This window comes from Typha angustifolia, chromosome 12, assembly GCF_048772165.1.
Source record: "Typha angustifolia cultivar Huaian chromosome 12, ASM4877216v1, whole genome shotgun sequence".
NCBI classification, from domain to species: Eukaryota; Viridiplantae; Streptophyta; class Magnoliopsida; order Poales; family Typhaceae; genus Typha; species Typha angustifolia.
In genome coordinates this window covers 1,131,890-1,149,276 of record NC_133250.1, presented here as the reverse complement: position 1 = coordinate 1,149,276, position 17,387 = coordinate 1,131,890, and the positions used below count along the sequence as shown (strand labels likewise).

General features: G+C 38.0%; 3 protein-coding genes and 1 long non-coding RNA gene across 7 annotated transcripts; 2 read left to right on the top strand and 2 right to left on the bottom strand.

Moving 5' to 3' along the window:
- Positions 1 to 6: 6 nt before the first annotated feature.
- LOC140772597 (uncharacterized) lies at positions 7 to 6,635 on the top strand. The gene is made up of 6 exons (XM_073114744.1): positions 7 to 306; positions 850 to 1,061; positions 2,880 to 3,197; positions 3,292 to 3,366; positions 4,977 to 5,051; positions 5,988 to 6,635. Exons 1-6 carry the CDS (start codon positions 84 to 86, stop codon positions 6,540 to 6,542), a joined length of 1,458 nt encoding a protein of 485 aa, XP_072970845.1. The 5' UTR covers positions 7 to 83; the 3' UTR covers positions 6,543 to 6,635.
- Positions 6,636 to 8,180: 1,545 nt separating this feature from the next.
- LOC140771858 (UDP-glucuronate:xylan alpha-glucuronosyltransferase 1-like) lies at positions 8,181 to 13,950 on the top strand. The gene is made up of 4 exons (XM_073113632.1): positions 8,181 to 8,677; positions 9,512 to 9,718; positions 9,839 to 10,479; positions 11,190 to 13,950. Exons 1-4 carry the CDS (start codon positions 8,613 to 8,615, stop codon positions 12,203 to 12,205), a joined length of 1,929 nt encoding a protein of 642 aa, XP_072969733.1. The 5' UTR covers positions 8,181 to 8,612; the 3' UTR covers positions 12,206 to 13,950.
- LOC140771860 (uncharacterized) lies at positions 10,322 to 11,830 on the bottom strand. The gene is made up of 4 exons (XR_012106221.1): positions 11,690 to 11,830; positions 11,476 to 11,619; positions 10,918 to 11,376; positions 10,322 to 10,460 (listed from the first exon to the last, which is right to left on the bottom strand). It is a non-coding gene; the product is annotated as an uncharacterized lncRNA (long non-coding RNA).
- LOC140771859 (probable pectinesterase/pectinesterase inhibitor 51) lies at positions 11,968 to 15,891 on the bottom strand. 4 transcript variants are annotated; one of them, XM_073113637.1, is made up of 4 exons: positions 14,263 to 15,891; positions 14,118 to 14,151; positions 13,963 to 14,049; positions 11,968 to 12,108 (listed from the first exon to the last, which is right to left on the bottom strand). In XM_073113637.1, the coding sequence occupies exon 1, from the start codon at positions 15,875 to 15,877 to the stop codon at positions 14,348 to 14,350; it is 1,530 nt and encodes a 509-aa protein (XP_072969738.1). In that variant the 5' UTR covers positions 15,878 to 15,891; the 3' UTR covers positions 11,968 to 12,108; positions 13,963 to 14,049; positions 14,118 to 14,151; positions 14,263 to 14,347. The 4 variants fall into 4 exon arrangements, with proteins under 4 accessions (XP_072969738.1, XP_072969736.1, XP_072969737.1 ...); XM_073113635.1 differs by having other exon boundaries at positions 14,118 to 15,891; XM_073113636.1 differs by having other exon boundaries at positions 13,963 to 14,151.
- Between the last annotated feature and the right edge of the window lie 1,496 nt (positions 15,892 to 17,387).

The following is a 17,387-nucleotide window of genomic DNA, read 5'->3' as shown; positions in this document are numbered from 1 at the left end:
GGGTTTTGGGTTTCTCTCTTCCTTCTACTTCTTCTCACTTGCTTTCGTCTCAACCTCGGGAAGAGAGAGAGAGAAAGAGAGCGATGTGGTTCCTCTGCGTCTTCTACCACCGCCTCTTGGACTACCGGAGGCCGGAGGTTGAGTCTCTTGCCGAGCTCTTCGGAGCCTTCGGCGGCGACGAAGGGGAGGTGAGCCCCACGGCGAGGTCATTGGAGTGGAAGCTGCCTGAGAACCACCACGTGGACTCGCCCTTCCACTTCGTGTCGCTTCCCTCCGAAGAGATCGCTAGAAACATCGCTAATCGAAGTGAGCCCCATTTCTATCTCTTCTCTTCTCTCTCCTCTTTTTCGTCTTCTGTTGTTGGAGGTACTGTTTCCGTTCAGTTGGTGGTGAAAAGTTCTAGTCTTGGGATGTTCTTCTTCTTCTTCGTTCCGAGGTTTGGAGTGTTGTAGAGTTTTTGATGAAAATTGACTCTTAACAGCAGCTCCTATTGTCATTTAAAGTATCAACAATCATTAAATTCTTGACTGCATTGAAGTTTCTATTTTTTATCATGTATTAATGTTGTTTTATTTCTCATGCTTTCTCGTTCAGAATTTTAATGTAAATGTACAATGAACCAGAAGCAAATATCTGTGGCGTGTTGCAAAAAGTAAACGAAGTTGAGTTTACAACTTGTATAGGGCTATAGGCAAAACATTCTATTCTGTAAAGTAACACCAGTTTATGAACTGGACTGCTTGTGACCCTTATTTATCCTATTTTTAATATAACTTTGGCAATATTTATTAGACACATGTTCGATAGAATTTCATGTGTACATGCCTATATGAATTCTTTTAAATGCAGGTATTCTTGTCAAGGGAATATATGAACTCTGGGGACATGGGAGTGACTATGAGGAATTGGAGAAAAATATAAGAGAATTCCCAGATGAAAGGAAGTTGCCGTATCTGACATCAGACAGCACATTCAGGATCGTTGTGGATAGCTTTGGCAAGGTGATTAGCTTCCAAGAGCAAAATGAGCGCATACAGGGACTTAGTTATATACCATTCAAGGTCAGTCATCTTTTTTTTTTTGTTGCATTTTTCTTCCACTTGGAAAAGTATCTAAGTATAATTGTATTAGATTTAGGATCTACTTCTTTCTCTCATTGGAAAAGCTATTTAATGTTGAGTAATCTACTAAATTAGTAGATTTGTGTAGAACATCTGGAATTACTGATAAGAACAATAAAATTCAATAGGATTGTGAACCTATTCTTTAGTACTAAGGTCTCTAACACAGGGCCTTGTACAACGTCCAGCAAAATCTTTGTAAATTTTTTGATGTGATATTTGGCTAATGGAAGCTCAGAATTTTCAACCTATAGTTGGATTCAGAATATCTGATGCAGACCAAGACACATGTATTGAGGTTGAGAGGACTGAGGAGCACACTGAACAAGGAAGAGAAAATGTTGTGGAAGACTTCTAAGTTTTAATGATAAATTCTTCTTACTCTGAATATTTATAATTCTTTAGATATTCTTTAGATGAGTTGAATTTACTATCTAACAAAATCTGAGGCAAATAAATGAATAGGAGATGATTTCTAATCTAGACTGTAGTTCTAGCAAGGCAACTGTACTAAAACTAAAAGATGTTGGGTTGTTCTATAGGTCCTAGACCTAGCTCCTTCTCTTAGTCTCATAACCTTACTGACAGGAGTCCTGTTACTACCACTGAGAATAACTGGATAGGTTTGTACTTTGTAATAAATCTCAGACACTGTTTTATCATTGTATCTTGTTAAAAATTTTGTTTCTAAATAATCATGTACGCTATTACATGTGAGCAAATATGATTATTAACTTGCATTAGCTTGTTGATTTTGTAGGAAAGAAATAACCTAACATTAATAATTCTTGCCTTTGATACACTTGATCCTACATGGAAAATCCTTTTTGGTTTGAAAGGATATGATAAGGTTGAAGTGCTTGCTTCAAGCTTTAGCTTGGGGAGTTGACAATGCAGGGTGATGTGGTTTCTAACATGGGAAAAGGGAAAGCATCTGAAGGATACCACTATACCAGGATATTGGCTGATGAGGACACAGATTATAAAAGGATTCAATGATGGTAATAGGAGAGGTATGTGTCAGTGATAGTGTTTGACATGATAAACAAGCCGAAGTGGGAGAAGCAAAAATACCAGTGGATAAAATGGGATATGTTCCATCAAACGATTGATTTGACAATCATTTGATAGGGCATCCCATACAATCCAGATTGTCTTTTTTTTTTTTTTGCAATATATTATATTGAATAATGGACGAATTAGAGTTAGTGCGAATTTCTTTAGTTGTCTCTTATGGATTATGTTTAAGATTGAAGCCACTTGTCTTGTTGGATTTTTAGATAAGGATTAACATGACTCCATATTTCAGATGCTATCATTTGCTCTTACCTGGATCATTATCAACTATGAAGTTTATGCTTGTTAAAGTTGCCTTGTATTGTGAGATAAGCTCACACATCTGAGTTTCGTAATTTTTGGGTTTATCGACATTTTTTTTATTTTGACAATACTGATTAAATATATAGTTATGGCTTTACTGTTGATATCTTCAATTCCTAAGCAACAAACAAGACATAGTGAATGCTACAAATAGCACGAATCATTTCCATTTGAAAATTGTATTTGTATTTTATTGAACTGTAGTACATGTAGAGGCTGTATATAATTTCAAATGGTATCTTGAATTGAAACTCTCTCTTGTCCCCTCCATGATAGGATAATATGTAACTATGTATTATGATATGCTCTAGTCTACACCTAAGAAATTATTTGAAGATCAGATTTGCTTTCATCTATAATTTGCATAATATTTTCCAGGGGCGGGTTAATCTAAAGAAGCCAGATCACAAGTTCTTGCTCATGGAAACTGATGATTATGGATCAAATAATGGCCTTCCACCAGTTGTTCAGAAGACAATCTTTTTTGGTCGAGAGATTGGAGCAGCAGATAGGAAACTTTTGCCTACATATCAGTTGAAAAGCCGAAAGTACCTAGGTCCTACAGCAATGGACGCAGAAATAGCTTTTCTCATGGCCAATCAAGGGCTAGCACAACCAGGAAAGCTTGTTTATGATCCTTTCGTCGGGACTGGGAGCATTCTGGTTGCTGCTGCACATTTTGGAGCCATGACAATGGTTTGTTCATTTAGGATAAATATTCTTTTCATCATCCTGAAAAGAGTCTTTCCATATGCTTGATCTTAGGAAGATTCTGATAAAAAAGTTTCAGGGTGCAGATATTGACATAAGGGTTGTACGTGATGGGCGTGGTCCCAATTGCAATGTTTGGAGCAATTTCGAGCAGGTAATTCTTTGGGATAGTTTGGAGTTTATGTAAATGAAGGCTGACTTGGTTTTCATCATTTATTAATTACTTGATCTATTTTTCTCTAATTTTTAGGTATATATCTTGTCCTTCTCGTTATAGAAACATTCAACAAACAATCCTCATTCTTTAACTCATCCTCTTCCATGCATTAATTATGTTTTAAAAATTTACGGCAAATTGATTATAACTTATTGAATAATATACGCCACATGTTCAGAAGCACATCTTTTGGCGGTAGGCATTTGAATATTTGATGAGTCTTTAGTTCATTTTTTTAATCACACTTTCTAATGACACATGCAGTTTTAGCAAAATGAGAGCCTTTGTTAACAACTTATCCTATTGCTATCAGACTTGGACTCTTTTTCCATATAATCCACTCAACTTTCAATACTAGATGCTTTTCTCAAAATTTTAAATATCAGATGTACCATTTATCTTAATAGTTCACCTATATGTTTATGTTTCATATTCACAAAGATATTAATGGAGATCAAGATGGTTTCCACACTAATGTGCATCATTAGAAGAAATATCCAAATCTTTGGATATGTGACGACAAACATATCATATCATATCAAACAATGGCCAGGATGCAACTATTTCATTTAGGTTGATCAATAAATCCTTCTAGGATCTAAATTTGATTTTTGATTGAACCAATTGAGACCTAGTATGATGTATTAGGCTTCATTTTATTGTTGGGCCAAGTTAGGTTTTTTTTAGACTTGATTTGGGTTTAGTTTGTGGCTATTAGAGGTGTATTAGGTTTAATTTTGGTTTATTTTTAATAAGATATATAAATCAAGAGTGAACTAGTCATAATAGGAATTACAATTCTTATTTAAGGAAATCAAACCCTAACTTTTGCGGGATATTATTATTGATCGTGAAATAAAGAAGAGACAGCAGAGTTTCTCTAATTTCTGTGTGAAGTGTGGAATAACATGGTGTGAAACGCTCTAGTGTAAATCCGAGTTATCTCTTTTCCCGTTCTTGTTCCTCATTGTTCTTTTGAGGGCTGGTACTGTAGCAACATCCTGCTGGGTTTAGATCTCAAAATACCGAGAACCTACCAAGCCTTTGAGGTGTGGATGCAATAATCAAAAAAGGATAGTGCTTACACCGTGATAACTATTCTGACTTATTTAGAATTTATTAGTTACTCTACTGCTATCTCATTTTCTTATTGCTGAATTTTATTTTCCTTCTACCTCTACATCTTATAATTTGTATCTCATATATTGTAGGACCTTTAGGTTATTCCTTTTGCATATTTATTTGAGTGTGCATTAAATTCATATGCATTAGGTCGGACTCCTAGGTTCTACATTAGATACTTTAAGTTTTATCATCCCAAACTATAGTACGAGCAACTATATTCTAAGTGAAGAACATGCAATTTAGGGCATGATAGAGTTTTCTACTTTGTGCTCTTTCCTTAGAAGTTTTTACTTTGTAGTCTTGCTAACTTTTCACTATATTAGCATACTACGTTTTCTTTTTCTGCTCCCTCCCCCTGGACAGTCTGTTTTCATGGTTCATTCTTTTTGTTAGTTTCCCTACTAATCGTATTTTCTTTGCAGTACAACTTGCCATTTCCAGTTTCTATACTGAGGGCAGACAACAACCTTCCTCCTTGGCGTCCAGGTTTAAAAGAGGTACTTACATGTTCCTTTTAATTTAAAATTACTGTAAATGATTGTACACCAGCAACTTTGTTGATTTGGTCTTTTTCTTGAGTTACTGATAGAGCTCTTTTTTTTCTTTTTTTTTAAACTCATATCTGTTGAAACTTGAAAGTAGAAACTGACTTATCTTGCATTTACATGCACATCTAGTTTGCAACAGAACAATCGTATTAGCTATCTTGCATTAATACATGCCATCTTCAAATTCCGGAGATTCAACAACTTTGGCAGTCACATAAAATATGTTTCTACATGATTGTTCATTTCATCGAATATAAACTTTACAGTATCAGTTGTGATAACTTGCGTCTCTTGCTATTATTACATTGTATTACTTGTGACTTGGAATAACTTCATCCTGTTGCAAGAGAAGAGTATCTATGAATGCATGTGTGTTCTTCTATGGAATTACCTTGTTTGTTGATTTAAATTCATAATATTTATGATGTTTACCTAGTTTTATATCACAGTCTATAAAAGGTCACGAGGAACATATAAGTATTGCAAATTGAACAACCACCGATTAATAGCTAAATATAAAATGTAAAGCTGTATCTGGTTGTGGAATAACCTTGTATTTTTCGACAAGTTTATTTAGCCACCAAATGCAGCTGTTTTGAAGTATAAGGATTCAATCATTAGGATTCATGTAGACTGATTTTAGTATTAGTTATTAATGGAAGTTGTTCTGTCTGCTCCTAGTTTTTTTGTTGTCTCTCCAGGGATGATCCTTGGAAGTAACCAGTGATAGAGAGATTGTGATTGAATTATCATAAGTGAATGTCGAACTTCTCTTCTACAGTACAGCATTTTAAGATCATTTATAAAAAATCCTCTTTTTTTTTTCCTTTCAAAGTCTATTATGTAGTGGAGTTGACGCATTCTTGCTGCTTTGTGCATAATAAGGTATTTGATGCAATAATATGTGATCCACCTTATGGGGTCCGTGCTGGGGGTCGCAAATCAGGTGGTCGGAAATTGCTAAAGGGCACTGTGGGTCCTTACTCAGTTCCAGACGAGAAAAGGACTGATCACATACCATCAACTGCACCTTACAGCTTGGCAGAGTGCATGCACGATCTTCTTGACCTTTCTGCCAAAATGCTCGTTATTGGTGGGAGGCTCGTATTCTTCTACCCTGTGGTGAGGGAGGAAGGTTTTACCAACTCCCAGTTTCCTGATCATCCTTGTTTCACTCTGATTGCTTCCTGTGAGCAGATTCTTAGCCTACGATACAGTCGCCATTTGTTAACCATGGTGAAGACAGGCCAATATACTGAGGAGATAGCAGAATCAGCAAGAAAAAAACATTTAGATTTCAAAGAGAACCATCTCAAGTGGTTGGAAGATGGCAACCTTCACTCTGCAGTGTTCACTCCAGCTGAACCTCAGGTGTCTCTGTCTGGAAACTCCAACTTTGACAGAGATTCTAAGCCAAAATACAGAGGCAAGTATGTCTAAATGAAGTAATGGGATGCTAGCTTGTGCTGGAGCCATTTGAATCTTTTCCCAAGATTTTGACTCTTTTTAGCTGTAGCGTCGAGAAGAATTTCTCTAATTAACAAATTGAGAATGAACCTGTAATTTGCCTACAAAAAATATCCCTTCTAGGGTACTTCTGGATGATTATGTATCTTGATCTAAATGGTTTGACTGCATCCTTGGATGAATATCATTTGCCTTCTCTGATGAGCATGTCATGCGAATCTGTTAGGCTATTTACTGATCAATTGCAGTGTACCATGTGACTCTAGATTATGCAACTACTTGCTTGCAAGTCCCAGGATACAGAGGTCTAAAGCTCACCAAAAGTTAATTGTGCATTTTCCTTCTTTCATTCTTTAACAGGTTAATTACTTAAAATGAAGAAAATATTATGATCAAATAAACTGCAGAAAAGAGATCATGTAGCTCTTCCTCACTATGTACTTTGGAACTCCAGAAAATTAGTATAAGAAAATCTTATTTCTCCAATGATATTAATGAAAAATATTAAATTACCTTTTCACCCTTAGCTTTCATATATGTTTTTTTCTTCAAAGTAAGGATAAAATGGTTCCTAAAATGAGTCACATGACATTCATATATCGTTTTTTAATGAAAAAAAAAATATACGACAGACAACAGATGGAATGAACATTTTAGAGATTTTTTATAGTTAAAGAGGATCAACGTATTCCAAAAAAAAAAAAAAAGAGAGAGAGAAATAGCTAATTTGCACATCACTTTAGCTTTGGTAGGTTTGATTTGGTCACTACGAGTTGTCCTTTGCGAGTGGCATGGACTTCACCTCACCTAAGAGACCCTACTTGGTATCATGTACCTCTCAAACAAGCATTTTAGATTTATGAAGTTGGCACAACACCAGAATCTTTTCTCCGAGTTCTTAGCCTCTAAATAATTTGTATACTTCTCTATTCTTCAATCCAGATAGAACTTTTTGTTTTGAATATCTCATAGGTGCTCTCTCTCTCACGTAGCTTGTAAGCCATATCACTTGACAGTAAAGGTAACGTAATGTTTGTTGGATTTGGTGGCAGCCAAAATGATCAGGTAGGTGGTCTACATATCAAGAAGCTTTAAGAATTAGTATTTGTTGGTCTATCAATTTATGCATCCATGATCTCATTATTGGTTGTCAACATAAAAATACATGGCAATACTTCACCTTCCTGGAGGTGAAAGATTACTTTTTCTTCTCTGTAAAGGTGAAAGATCACAGCAGAAGGAAACCGTGTGTACTTTTGATGGAGATATCTTCACTTCTTCATCGCATAAGACCACACCTAACAAACCAGTGGTTGAACTCCTAACCTTTTTGGAATAATTTTTTACTAGATGATCTTGGCATCTTGCAAGGTGGTCTCTCAAAGCTTTTAACTCGTATCACTAGCTAGTCCTCGAAATTTATACACAATGGTTGTTTTTAATCTTCTGAGAGAATACTTGTAAGGAGTAAGAAGTTGATTGTTTGTAAAGAGAAGAAACAAAAAAGAAAAGGAGCAAACTAAAGAAGGACTGCCCATTTATTTCTTCTATTACTTATCTTAGAGTTCACTCTGAAAGTTTCTCATATTAGTATTCGAATAGATACTGTATATAGACTTCTATGAAACTTTCTCTTTTCTTTGGACATCTGCAAAGCCTCTGAAGAAGATATAAAGATCAACGTATGTTTTCCAAGTTACTGTTTGAGTAGAGAAGTTCGGAGAGGTCTCCCACCTTTCACTGGTCCAGCTTCAGTCTTCCTTGGAAATTCTTCCTCCACTATTTAATGCTCTATAACTTCCTTTTGGGTTTTAAAACTTCTCTTCTTACATTTCCTTACTAGATTTTTTTTTTCCATTTCATTTTAACTGATTCTATCAGTATAACCATTGCCACCCTCTCAACTTCTTATTTCAATAAATAAGCCTCTCAGATTTTTTTTTTTTTTTTTTTAGTGTGTATTAGATATCAACTTATATCTATGCCAAATTATGCGCTAATCGAAGACATATGAGGCATTAAAGCTGTTGTAATCTGATCAAGATGAAAGGACTTCTGGGCATTTCTTCAGTTCCTGAGCAACCTAGGCACCGCTTGGGTGGCACTCCGTAAGTTTTATTATACTATGATCTCTAATTCTCTTGTTTATTTGAAATACTAACTCCTCCCGGGCTTTATCTCATTATTCTGTTGTATCAAGTGATGTCCCAAACAAGTTTTTTTTTGGATGCTTTCCTTCTTCTTGAATTATCTGCTGTGTTTTCTTCAGTGTACATGGTACATATCACTATGTACTTAATTACTGCTAGTTTGTTTCTTTGCAAATTCTTACCAAATATAAATTTTCTTCTATCAAAGATAACAATTTCTGTGTGTTTTTTTGGCATTTAACTGCTAGTTTGAGACTTATGAGATAAGTGAACATGTTCCCTATTGATGTTTGACTAATTCATCATACTGCAGATTGTCTACAAGAGTTCCTGACTCATGTTCCATGATTTGTTTTTTCTATTTCTTCCATACTTTGTGCTAAGGCTTATTATATCCTATTGTATGGAATATTTTTCTTTTATTTTCTTATTCTTTTTTTTATTAGGAAAAAAGTCAGCTGAATCAAGTTATATTCATCTATATTGCAGTATAAATTCATCTTTTTTTTTATTGAATAATTTGGATGTTTCTCATTTTCCCTCAATAGAAGTACTTTCTGATGGTTTAAATTCATCTGTATTCCAGTATAAATTAATCCTCAGAATTTCTATCCTAAACAAAATGCAGAAGAATAACTTTGACTCTGAATTTCTAGTATTATGGATTCTGAACAAGGATATATTTTGCCTATCTGATTTTGTCTGCTTTGCTGATACATGAACTGCATATTTTTATTAATGCTGCCTACCTTAGTGATCAAGTAAAACTAATTAAGATGCTTTGTGATTCAGCACCCACAAAGGCAAAAGGAGGACCCAAAGAAATGGCTACCTTAGAGAGCCTGGCAAACCATTCAGCAAATTTTTTCCTGGTCAATGTCCAGGATGCAAAGTGCATTTCCTCAAACTTGTTCTGATAATTATTACATGTGGCACCTTCCTCACATTCTTCCACTCTCCAGCAGTTCACAATGACCATTTCACTTATTCCGGTTCGCGGTACTTCCTGATAACTACTCTGATTCATTGACAACAATTCTAATTCCTTCTTTCTATCGCTCCTCGTTAAGCATTTCATCTCAATAAGTAACTATTTCATGCTCTGTTGCTGAAACACAGCTCCAGCTTTGTCAACATGGGATGGATATGGGACAATGTGAGACCAGATTCAGGCTACATATCATACTTGAAAATAGATTGGGCAAAGATTTCAAAAGCTATAGAAAAAATCGACAATCAAGGAAGCTTGAAAATTGGGTTACTAAATTTTAACTCAGAAGAGAGAGATAAATGGCATAATTCATTATCGCATGCAGACACAAAAGTAGTACATCTTGATCATGTCCACAGCAATGTTACATGGGAGGATCTATATCCAGAATGGATAGATGAGGAAGAAGAATCTGAGGTGCCTTTTTGTCCAAATCTTCCAGAGCCAAAGATATCTGAAGGACTTCACTATGATCTCGTTGCGCTGAAGCTTCCATGCAAAAGTTCCGCAAACTGGTCGAGAGACGTCGCAAGATTGCATCTGCAGCTTGCAGCAGCTAGGGTAGCTGCAGGCTCTTTGGGAGGTCAGAATCCAGTGCATGTCCTCATAGTGAGCAGATGTTTTCCTATCCCCAATCTCTTCAAATGCAAGAACCTTGTCTTGCATGATGGAAATGTTTGGCTGTACAAGCCTAACTTGAAAGAGCTAAGGGAGAAGCTGCAGCTTCCTGTTGGGTCTTGCAAACTTGCACTGCCATTCAAAGCAAAAGGTCAGTTTAAATATTTCCTTGATTGACCAAATTTATGGTTTCAATTTTCTAATGGGCAAAAGAAGAAAAACTATGAACTAATTATGCTAGTATGAAATCTATGATTCACACTATGGATTATTCCCGTTTATCTCCATCCTACAATGTTCCTACTATAAATGATTAGGTGCTTAACACCCAATAGACGTTTTAAGTGGCCTGTTGATGATTAATCAACCATAAGTTTGACAATCTTTTAAAGAGTTTTGATACAGATATCTATCTGATCTCTCTAATCCACTTTCCACAAATAGTTACAAGCCAACGAGACAGTAAGTTGGTGGTCCATCAATTCTTCCAGAAAGATGAGAGGAGAGAGGATCAATCATGGAGAAAGAACAACACAGTAGGAAAAGACCAGCTAATAGAATCAGAACAATGAGAATTGTTGTACTCTACCTCAATCATCAGTTAGAAGAACTGATGGTTTTATTTGGACTAAGAAGACAAAGCATTCTGCCTGCATTCAGAAAACATCAATTAAGCAACAAATATGTAATACAGCACATGTATGTTATCTTCTCTTAAAAGATCCTCACACTGACTATTACCATATCAGCATATCTTTTTCATCATATGAACAAACATCAGAGAAATATGCAGATGATTGAATATGCTTCATGTTCATGTCTAGTTCAGAAAGGTTAATCTGCTGCTATTTATATAAACAGATCAATCATACTTAGCAGCACCAAGAAGAGAAGCATATGCAACCATACTTCACTCTGAAAATGTATACGTCTGTGGAGCGATAACTGCAGCCCAGAGCATTCGATTAGCAGGATCAACAAGGGACTTGGTAATTCTTGTTGATGAGACGATCAGTAGCCACCACAGGAGTGGCCTTGAAGCTGCTGGCTGGAAGATAAGAACAATTAAAAGGATCAGAAATCCCAAAGCTGAACCTGATTCCTACAATGAGTGGAACTACAGTAAGTTCTGGCTCTGGAAGCTTACTGATTATGATAAGGTCATCTTCATCGATGCCGACCTCTTAATCTTAAGGAACATCGACATATTATTTACGATGCCAGAAATCAGTGCAATAGGCAACAATGGAACTCTCTTCAACTCTGGTGTGATGGTTGTTGAGCCTTCAAACTGCACATTTCAGCTGTTAATGGATCATATCAATGAGATAGAATCATACAATGGTGGTGATCAGGGCTACCTGAATGAAATCTTTGCATGGTGGCACCGTATTCCATCACACATGAATTTCCTAAAGCATTTCTGGGAGGGAGACAAAGAGGAAACAAAATTGGCAAAGACTAAAATGTTTGGAGCTGATCCACCTGTTGTATTTGTGATTCATTACTTGGGACTGAAGCCCTGGTTGTGCTATCGGGACTATGACTGCAACTGGAATGTGGACATATTGCAGGAGTTTGCAAGTGATGTTGCACATGCCAGGTGGTGGAAGGTGCATGACACAATGCCAGACTATTTGCAAAGCTTTTGTCTTCTAACCATGAAGCAGAAAGAGGCATTGTGGTGGGACAGGATGCAGGCAAAGAAGGCAAATTATTCTGATGATCACTGGAGCCGCAACATAAGTGACCCTCGGCGAAGTATCTGCGCCGATGAGATCTGCAGGAAGAAAATGCTGAGGCAGCAGAGAAAACAGAATCGGCGAGATGGCAGATCTAGTACATCTATTTTATCCAAGACTTCACATAGAATGTAATCTGTAGTTTCTGTTTCTTTCAATCACCCCATCATTATTTGGTCCTTTCTTATACAGGTATTTAAATTTTTTCAAATTCAAAAATCAGGAGAGCAAGATATAGAGTTTCCTTATGCATATCTACATATCTGCTGAGTGTAAATTGAACATTTCAGGGGTCATTATTGTTTTTCCTCTGTAGGACATTTGCATTTACAATTAAACTTTTAAATACACAACCATTTTTATCCGGAAAACTGCCGTGACCTACTGTGGGTTTCTTCCCTTTTCTTTCTCAAAAAAATTATATGCCTGATCCACATTTAGCTGAATCAGTAGATCTCGCAACTATGATCATTCTGGTTAGTGATTTTGATAGGCCTAAATAAAATCTTTCTAGACAAAGTGCCACCAAGCTCTTTCTCAAATTATCATGTCCATGCCTGCCAGTAAAAAATATCGCTCTGTTGTACTTCCAAGAATGATGACTTCAACTATTCAAGCTGTTGAACGATGACTTCCAAGAAGCATGAGGGGAGCCTCTTGTCCTCTTGTGTTGTAATCGTTTTTTTGGTGACATATAAGGTCTGAACTAAGTAACTATCCCACAGGAAATACAAATTTGCAATATTTAATTCAGTAGATTTAATCTATAAAAATCTCTAGTAAACATAACTACATAAGGCTATCAGAGTAACATATTTCAGCTGCTACTAGTTCTTAATGATGATTTTTACTGTTTAATAATGCCGATGGTTGGATTTATTTTGCTGTACATTAAATTTTGGACCATAAATTCATGAAAATCAAACATAGAGTTGATCATTTTGGAATAAGCTAGTTCTAAAAATGACACTGAAGTTATGCTTAGTTCTTAATTTCTAGGGCAAAAAACTGATGCATTAAATTGCAGACATGTCCATTTCAATTCTTTACATGCAATTATCCTCAAGTTGGAGGTCATTCAGCAAGTCAGGCCTAAGATCTTGTAAGTTAAACTTCTAGAAATATTATGAATGGAAACGTGTAGTTTAAGAACAACTACTTTCAGCTTTATCTTCGTATTTCCGCTGCATCTTTATCCATTTTTTTGCATTTCCCAAGACTGCTTAGCGCTTAATCTTTTCAACTAACTAGGTTGCACATCATAAAAAGCACTAAAGTACCTTTCCTTTTCTGATGAAAGTCCTTAGACACGTATTCTAGCAATATTCTGGCAAACAATATTCTAATCAGTACTAGCAAATTCCCATGCACTTATTTCAGGTTAGTAAACAAAATGCACAATGGATATCAAATGTCATCAAGACAGTACAAATGTTTTTGTTAATCACTTGAAAAGGTGCAAAATAGAAGTCTAAGAAGTTTAACATAATATATTGCAAGCAATACTCTCAACTTTGAAAGGAAAGGTGTTTCATGGTGCACCCAAAAAAAGATTCTATTTGTATCCGAAACTGCAGATTGTGCTTCTTGCTGACTTCAACATAAAGCAGAAAGTTTTGCAAGGAAAAGCACTTACTAAAAGATGGTTCGTTTCTAGCTTTCATGATACGCTATATAGGTAGGTAGCAAAATAAGAAAATAAGCAAGACTACAAACAATAGTATGCCAATTATACTAAGAAAATAAGTTCCAGAAACAACATATACATGAACTGAAACAAGCATGCAAGCCACAGGTACAGAAATGAAAAGATAGAATTATTCAAGAAGTAAAAGTATTAAACACCAATAAAGATGAAAAAGAACACTTTGTGCTTTAGATTGCCTTCTTACTTGCAAAAGAATAAAGATGTCCACAATTTGAGAATGGCATGATATCATCTAGATTCTAGAGAACCAACGCCGCACAAGTATTAAAGCCTGTGAAAGAACTAGCATTTCCTTGTGAGTTTCCCAAAGTGATTCACATCAAAAAATTAACAACCCACCAGTTCATCAACTCCCCATCCATCTTGCATTCACCTGATCAATTTTCTCCAAGATCAACTATAACAATTCAGCAACTCCTTTCTTTCTACAACTCACATTTATAGTGGAATAATCTCTTAAATGAAAAACCACAAGAAGCCTTACACAATTTATCTCTGATTTGGCATTCAAATATTATCTTCCAACTGTATGATATAAAAGCACTCCCCTAATTCACGCTATAGTATCTTCAGAATGCAGCCCATTCATCCCCCTGAATAAAATTCTCCACAGAGTACTTTGGCAAATGCTCCTCTGGTATTTGGCTGCTCCACTCCACTCTCGCTGTCGCATTTGCCCCAGGCCCCCGACTACCATACTCCCCGTAAAACAATGTTCTCAGAGCAAATTCGCCCCTCCACGGAAGCCACCCCTCAGGTCTCACCACCTCCCCTAAATAACACCCAACAAGCACCGTCCTTGCATACATCTTCCATGGCCGCCCCAGGTACACCCTATGCACCGCCGGCTTCTTCTGGTACAATGCCAAGTACTCGGCACTACCTGTGACTGAGCAATTGCGGAACACGAATCCGGTGGCCTGTCCAGGGTCTATCCGCCCGTGTGCTGTAATGGCATTGCGCTCTCCCTTTTCAGGATTCTCCAGCCGTGGCACCACCTCAAGAATGCACCTTTCAAACACGGCCGCCGCATTCCCAAACACGAAGTCCACTGTCCCGGAAATGCGGCAATCGCGGTATAGTTGTCGCATGGACCGTGCGTAGAGCGTGTCCTGATGCCCACGGAATTCGACGGATTCAAGAAACGATCGGTCGCTATCAGACCTAAAGGCAACGGCCTGGTGGGCGCCTGCGCCGGCCGCGTTCTCGAAGGTGATCCCTTTGGCGCGGAAGCCGTCGCCGAGGACGGCGACCGTAGGGGTGTCGAAAGTGGTGAGCCCGGGCATCTGGGCGTGGCGGGCGGCAGTGATGACGGTGGCGCCGGGGCCGGCGCCGAGGAAGACGATGCCGGTCTTCTCAAAGGGAATAACTACATTCTCCTGGTAGACCCCAGCCTTGATATAGATCACGAAATGGCTCAATCCATAGTTTGGCGCGGCGAAGATCGCATCCTGAATAGCTCTAAAGTCGCAAGATCCAATTTTGCAGACGGTGAGATTGGGAGAAAGGTGAGGCGGGAATGCAGCAACGAGATCGGAGTCGGCGCTGGGTCTGGCGGTGGCCACTTTCTCCCAAAATCCGTCGCGCTCAGTTTGCGGGGGGGATTGGAGGACGGGGTGGTCGGGCCCGAAGCGGAGCAAGGCGGAGATGAGAGCGAGGGAGACGGAAGTGAGGGAGGAAAGGGAGGCGAGGGAGGAGAGGGCGGCGGCGATGGGCGGGGTGGATTTGAGGTGTGAGAGGGCGTTGGAGCAGTCGTACTGGTACTGGAGGGCGGCGCCGGCAAAGTGGCGGGCGTCGAGGAGGCGGAGACGGGTTGCAGCGGCGGAGGCGGCGGCGAGGCGGCGGGAGGAGAGGGAGAGGTGCGCGATGCAGTTGGGTGCTGCTGCAGAGGAGGATGGGATGATGGAGGCGGATTTGGTGATGGCGGCGGAGGCGGCGGAGAGCGAGGAGAGGATGAGGTGGTGAGAATTGGGGGAAGGGGAGGAGGGAAGGAGGAGGATAAGGGAAAGAAGAAAGGTGCAGAAGAGGAGGAAGAGGAGGAGGGTGGGGCGGCGGCGGAGGAGGAGGAGGGTGGTCGGCAATGTGGTAGCTTTTCTCATTGCCAGAACGGTTAGAAAGCGAGAGAGGAGAAGACGAAGAAGCTACCGGCCCATTTAGATTTATAGAAACTGTAAGCCCAGGCCCAATATTAGGATACGGCCCAAAATAAAAAAAATTATTGGATCTTTTTAAAAAAGTTATATCTCGGGAATTTTATTAAAAACACCCCATATTTTATTTTATTTTTATTATAATTACATAGCTTACAGTATTAATATTTGATAGTTATCCTTTGACTATATGTCTATATGCCTTAAAAATATCATAACTTGAATTCAAAACTAAAACTACCACTATTTATAAAACTATTTTTGCAATATTAGACTGCATAGTTTAACATGATTCTTCAGGTTAAGATTTGATCTTTATCTAAACCTCACGGAAAGATAGACAAATTCAAGTGATTTTTACATCACTGTAGCTCATCATCGAAATCATTATGCTATTTTAGAAATAGAGAATTTTATAAATCACACCTCTTTGCGAATTTTTATAACCTAACCCTTTATTTGTTTTTATAATTTTTATTTAACATCTTGAGTTAATTTGGACAGTATTAGCCAAAAAAAATATTTTATTATAATATATGAAATAATTTATAAATACTTAAATTAACTCTATCTTCTTCATCGTCTGGGCCCTGTCTATTGGGAAAGAAGGGTAGGGATTCTCATGTGGCCAACACCATACGTTGAGCGCTTCAATGACGTTATGCCTCCCCACTCTCAGCTGCCCATGCTTTGCTCTACTGCAATTGTCTAGCTGCTTCATCGCTCCTTGCTTGATTGGAACCATTCCCTTCCTATCAACACTCCGCTTCATCGCAAACACCTCCGCAACTTGTGTTGTCATCTCCCCTCGTAACTTTGTCGTAGCTTTCTCACAGTTTTCACCCCCACTTCTCATAGTTTCTACTCCCCTACCGTTGCCTCCTTCGTTCGTTGCATCCTCTACCCCTTGCCTGTCACCACAATTGCCCCTGTAGCAACACATTTGTGCTCCACTCCATTGCCCCTAGGTTGGCAAGGTTTTGGGTGGTAGAGTGCCTCGTCGCCCATCTGCCATCTCTCCTTAGTTTTGCCAATTATCGCCCTTCAGTTGTGGTTACTATCCTGCTCGTCTCTTTCCTTCACTTACATGATTGTAGGCCGATGCTAATGTCTTGGTCTATCCTAGGCATCTTGTTTTTGGGTGGAAGTTTGATATTTTTTATGTTTTAGCCTTATTTTATACTTGCTTTATATGTCTTGGATTGGTCGCTAGACTACTCTTATGAACCTTTCAGGCTTCACCCTACTTTTAATTTCTTTGGGTTCCCTCGAGCTTGATACCATGTTTTATCTGTAGTATTGTCTATTGTAGACTAAATATAGGGTTTGTATCAAAGAATCGTCACTCTATTTCTTCTCTCTTCTATATATCAAGCTTTCTTAATGTACTTTGTAAATTATCCTAGCGAACGAGCTTTTTATTTAATAAAAGAAAATGTAGTCAAGTGACTAAATTATT

Coding starts and splice junctions, on each gene's coding strand:
- LOC140772597 (XM_073114744.1), top strand. CDS start 84: ATGTGGTTCCTCTGCGTCTTCTACCACCGCCTCTTGGACTACCGGAGG. Junction 3,198..3,291: donor ATTTTGGAGCCATGACAATG/GTTTGTTCATTT, acceptor AAAAAGTTTCAG/GGTGCAGATATTGACATAAG. Junction 3,367..4,976: donor TTTGGAGCAATTTCGAGCAG/GTAATTCTTTGG, acceptor TTTTCTTTGCAG/TACAACTTGCCATTTCCAGT.
- LOC140771858 (XM_073113632.1), top strand. CDS start 8,613: ATGAAAGGACTTCTGGGCATTTCTTCAGTTCCTGAGCAACCTAGGCAC. Junction 8,678..9,511: donor CACCGCTTGGGTGGCACTCC/GTAAGTTTTATT, acceptor TTTGTGATTCAG/CACCCACAAAGGCAAAAGGA. Junction 9,719..9,838: donor TTCACTTATTCCGGTTCGCG/GTACTTCCTGAT, acceptor GCTGAAACACAG/CTCCAGCTTTGTCAACATGG.
- LOC140771859 (XM_073113633.1), bottom strand. CDS start 15,877: ATGAGAAAAGCTACCACATTGCCGACCACCCTCCTCCTCCTCCGCCGC.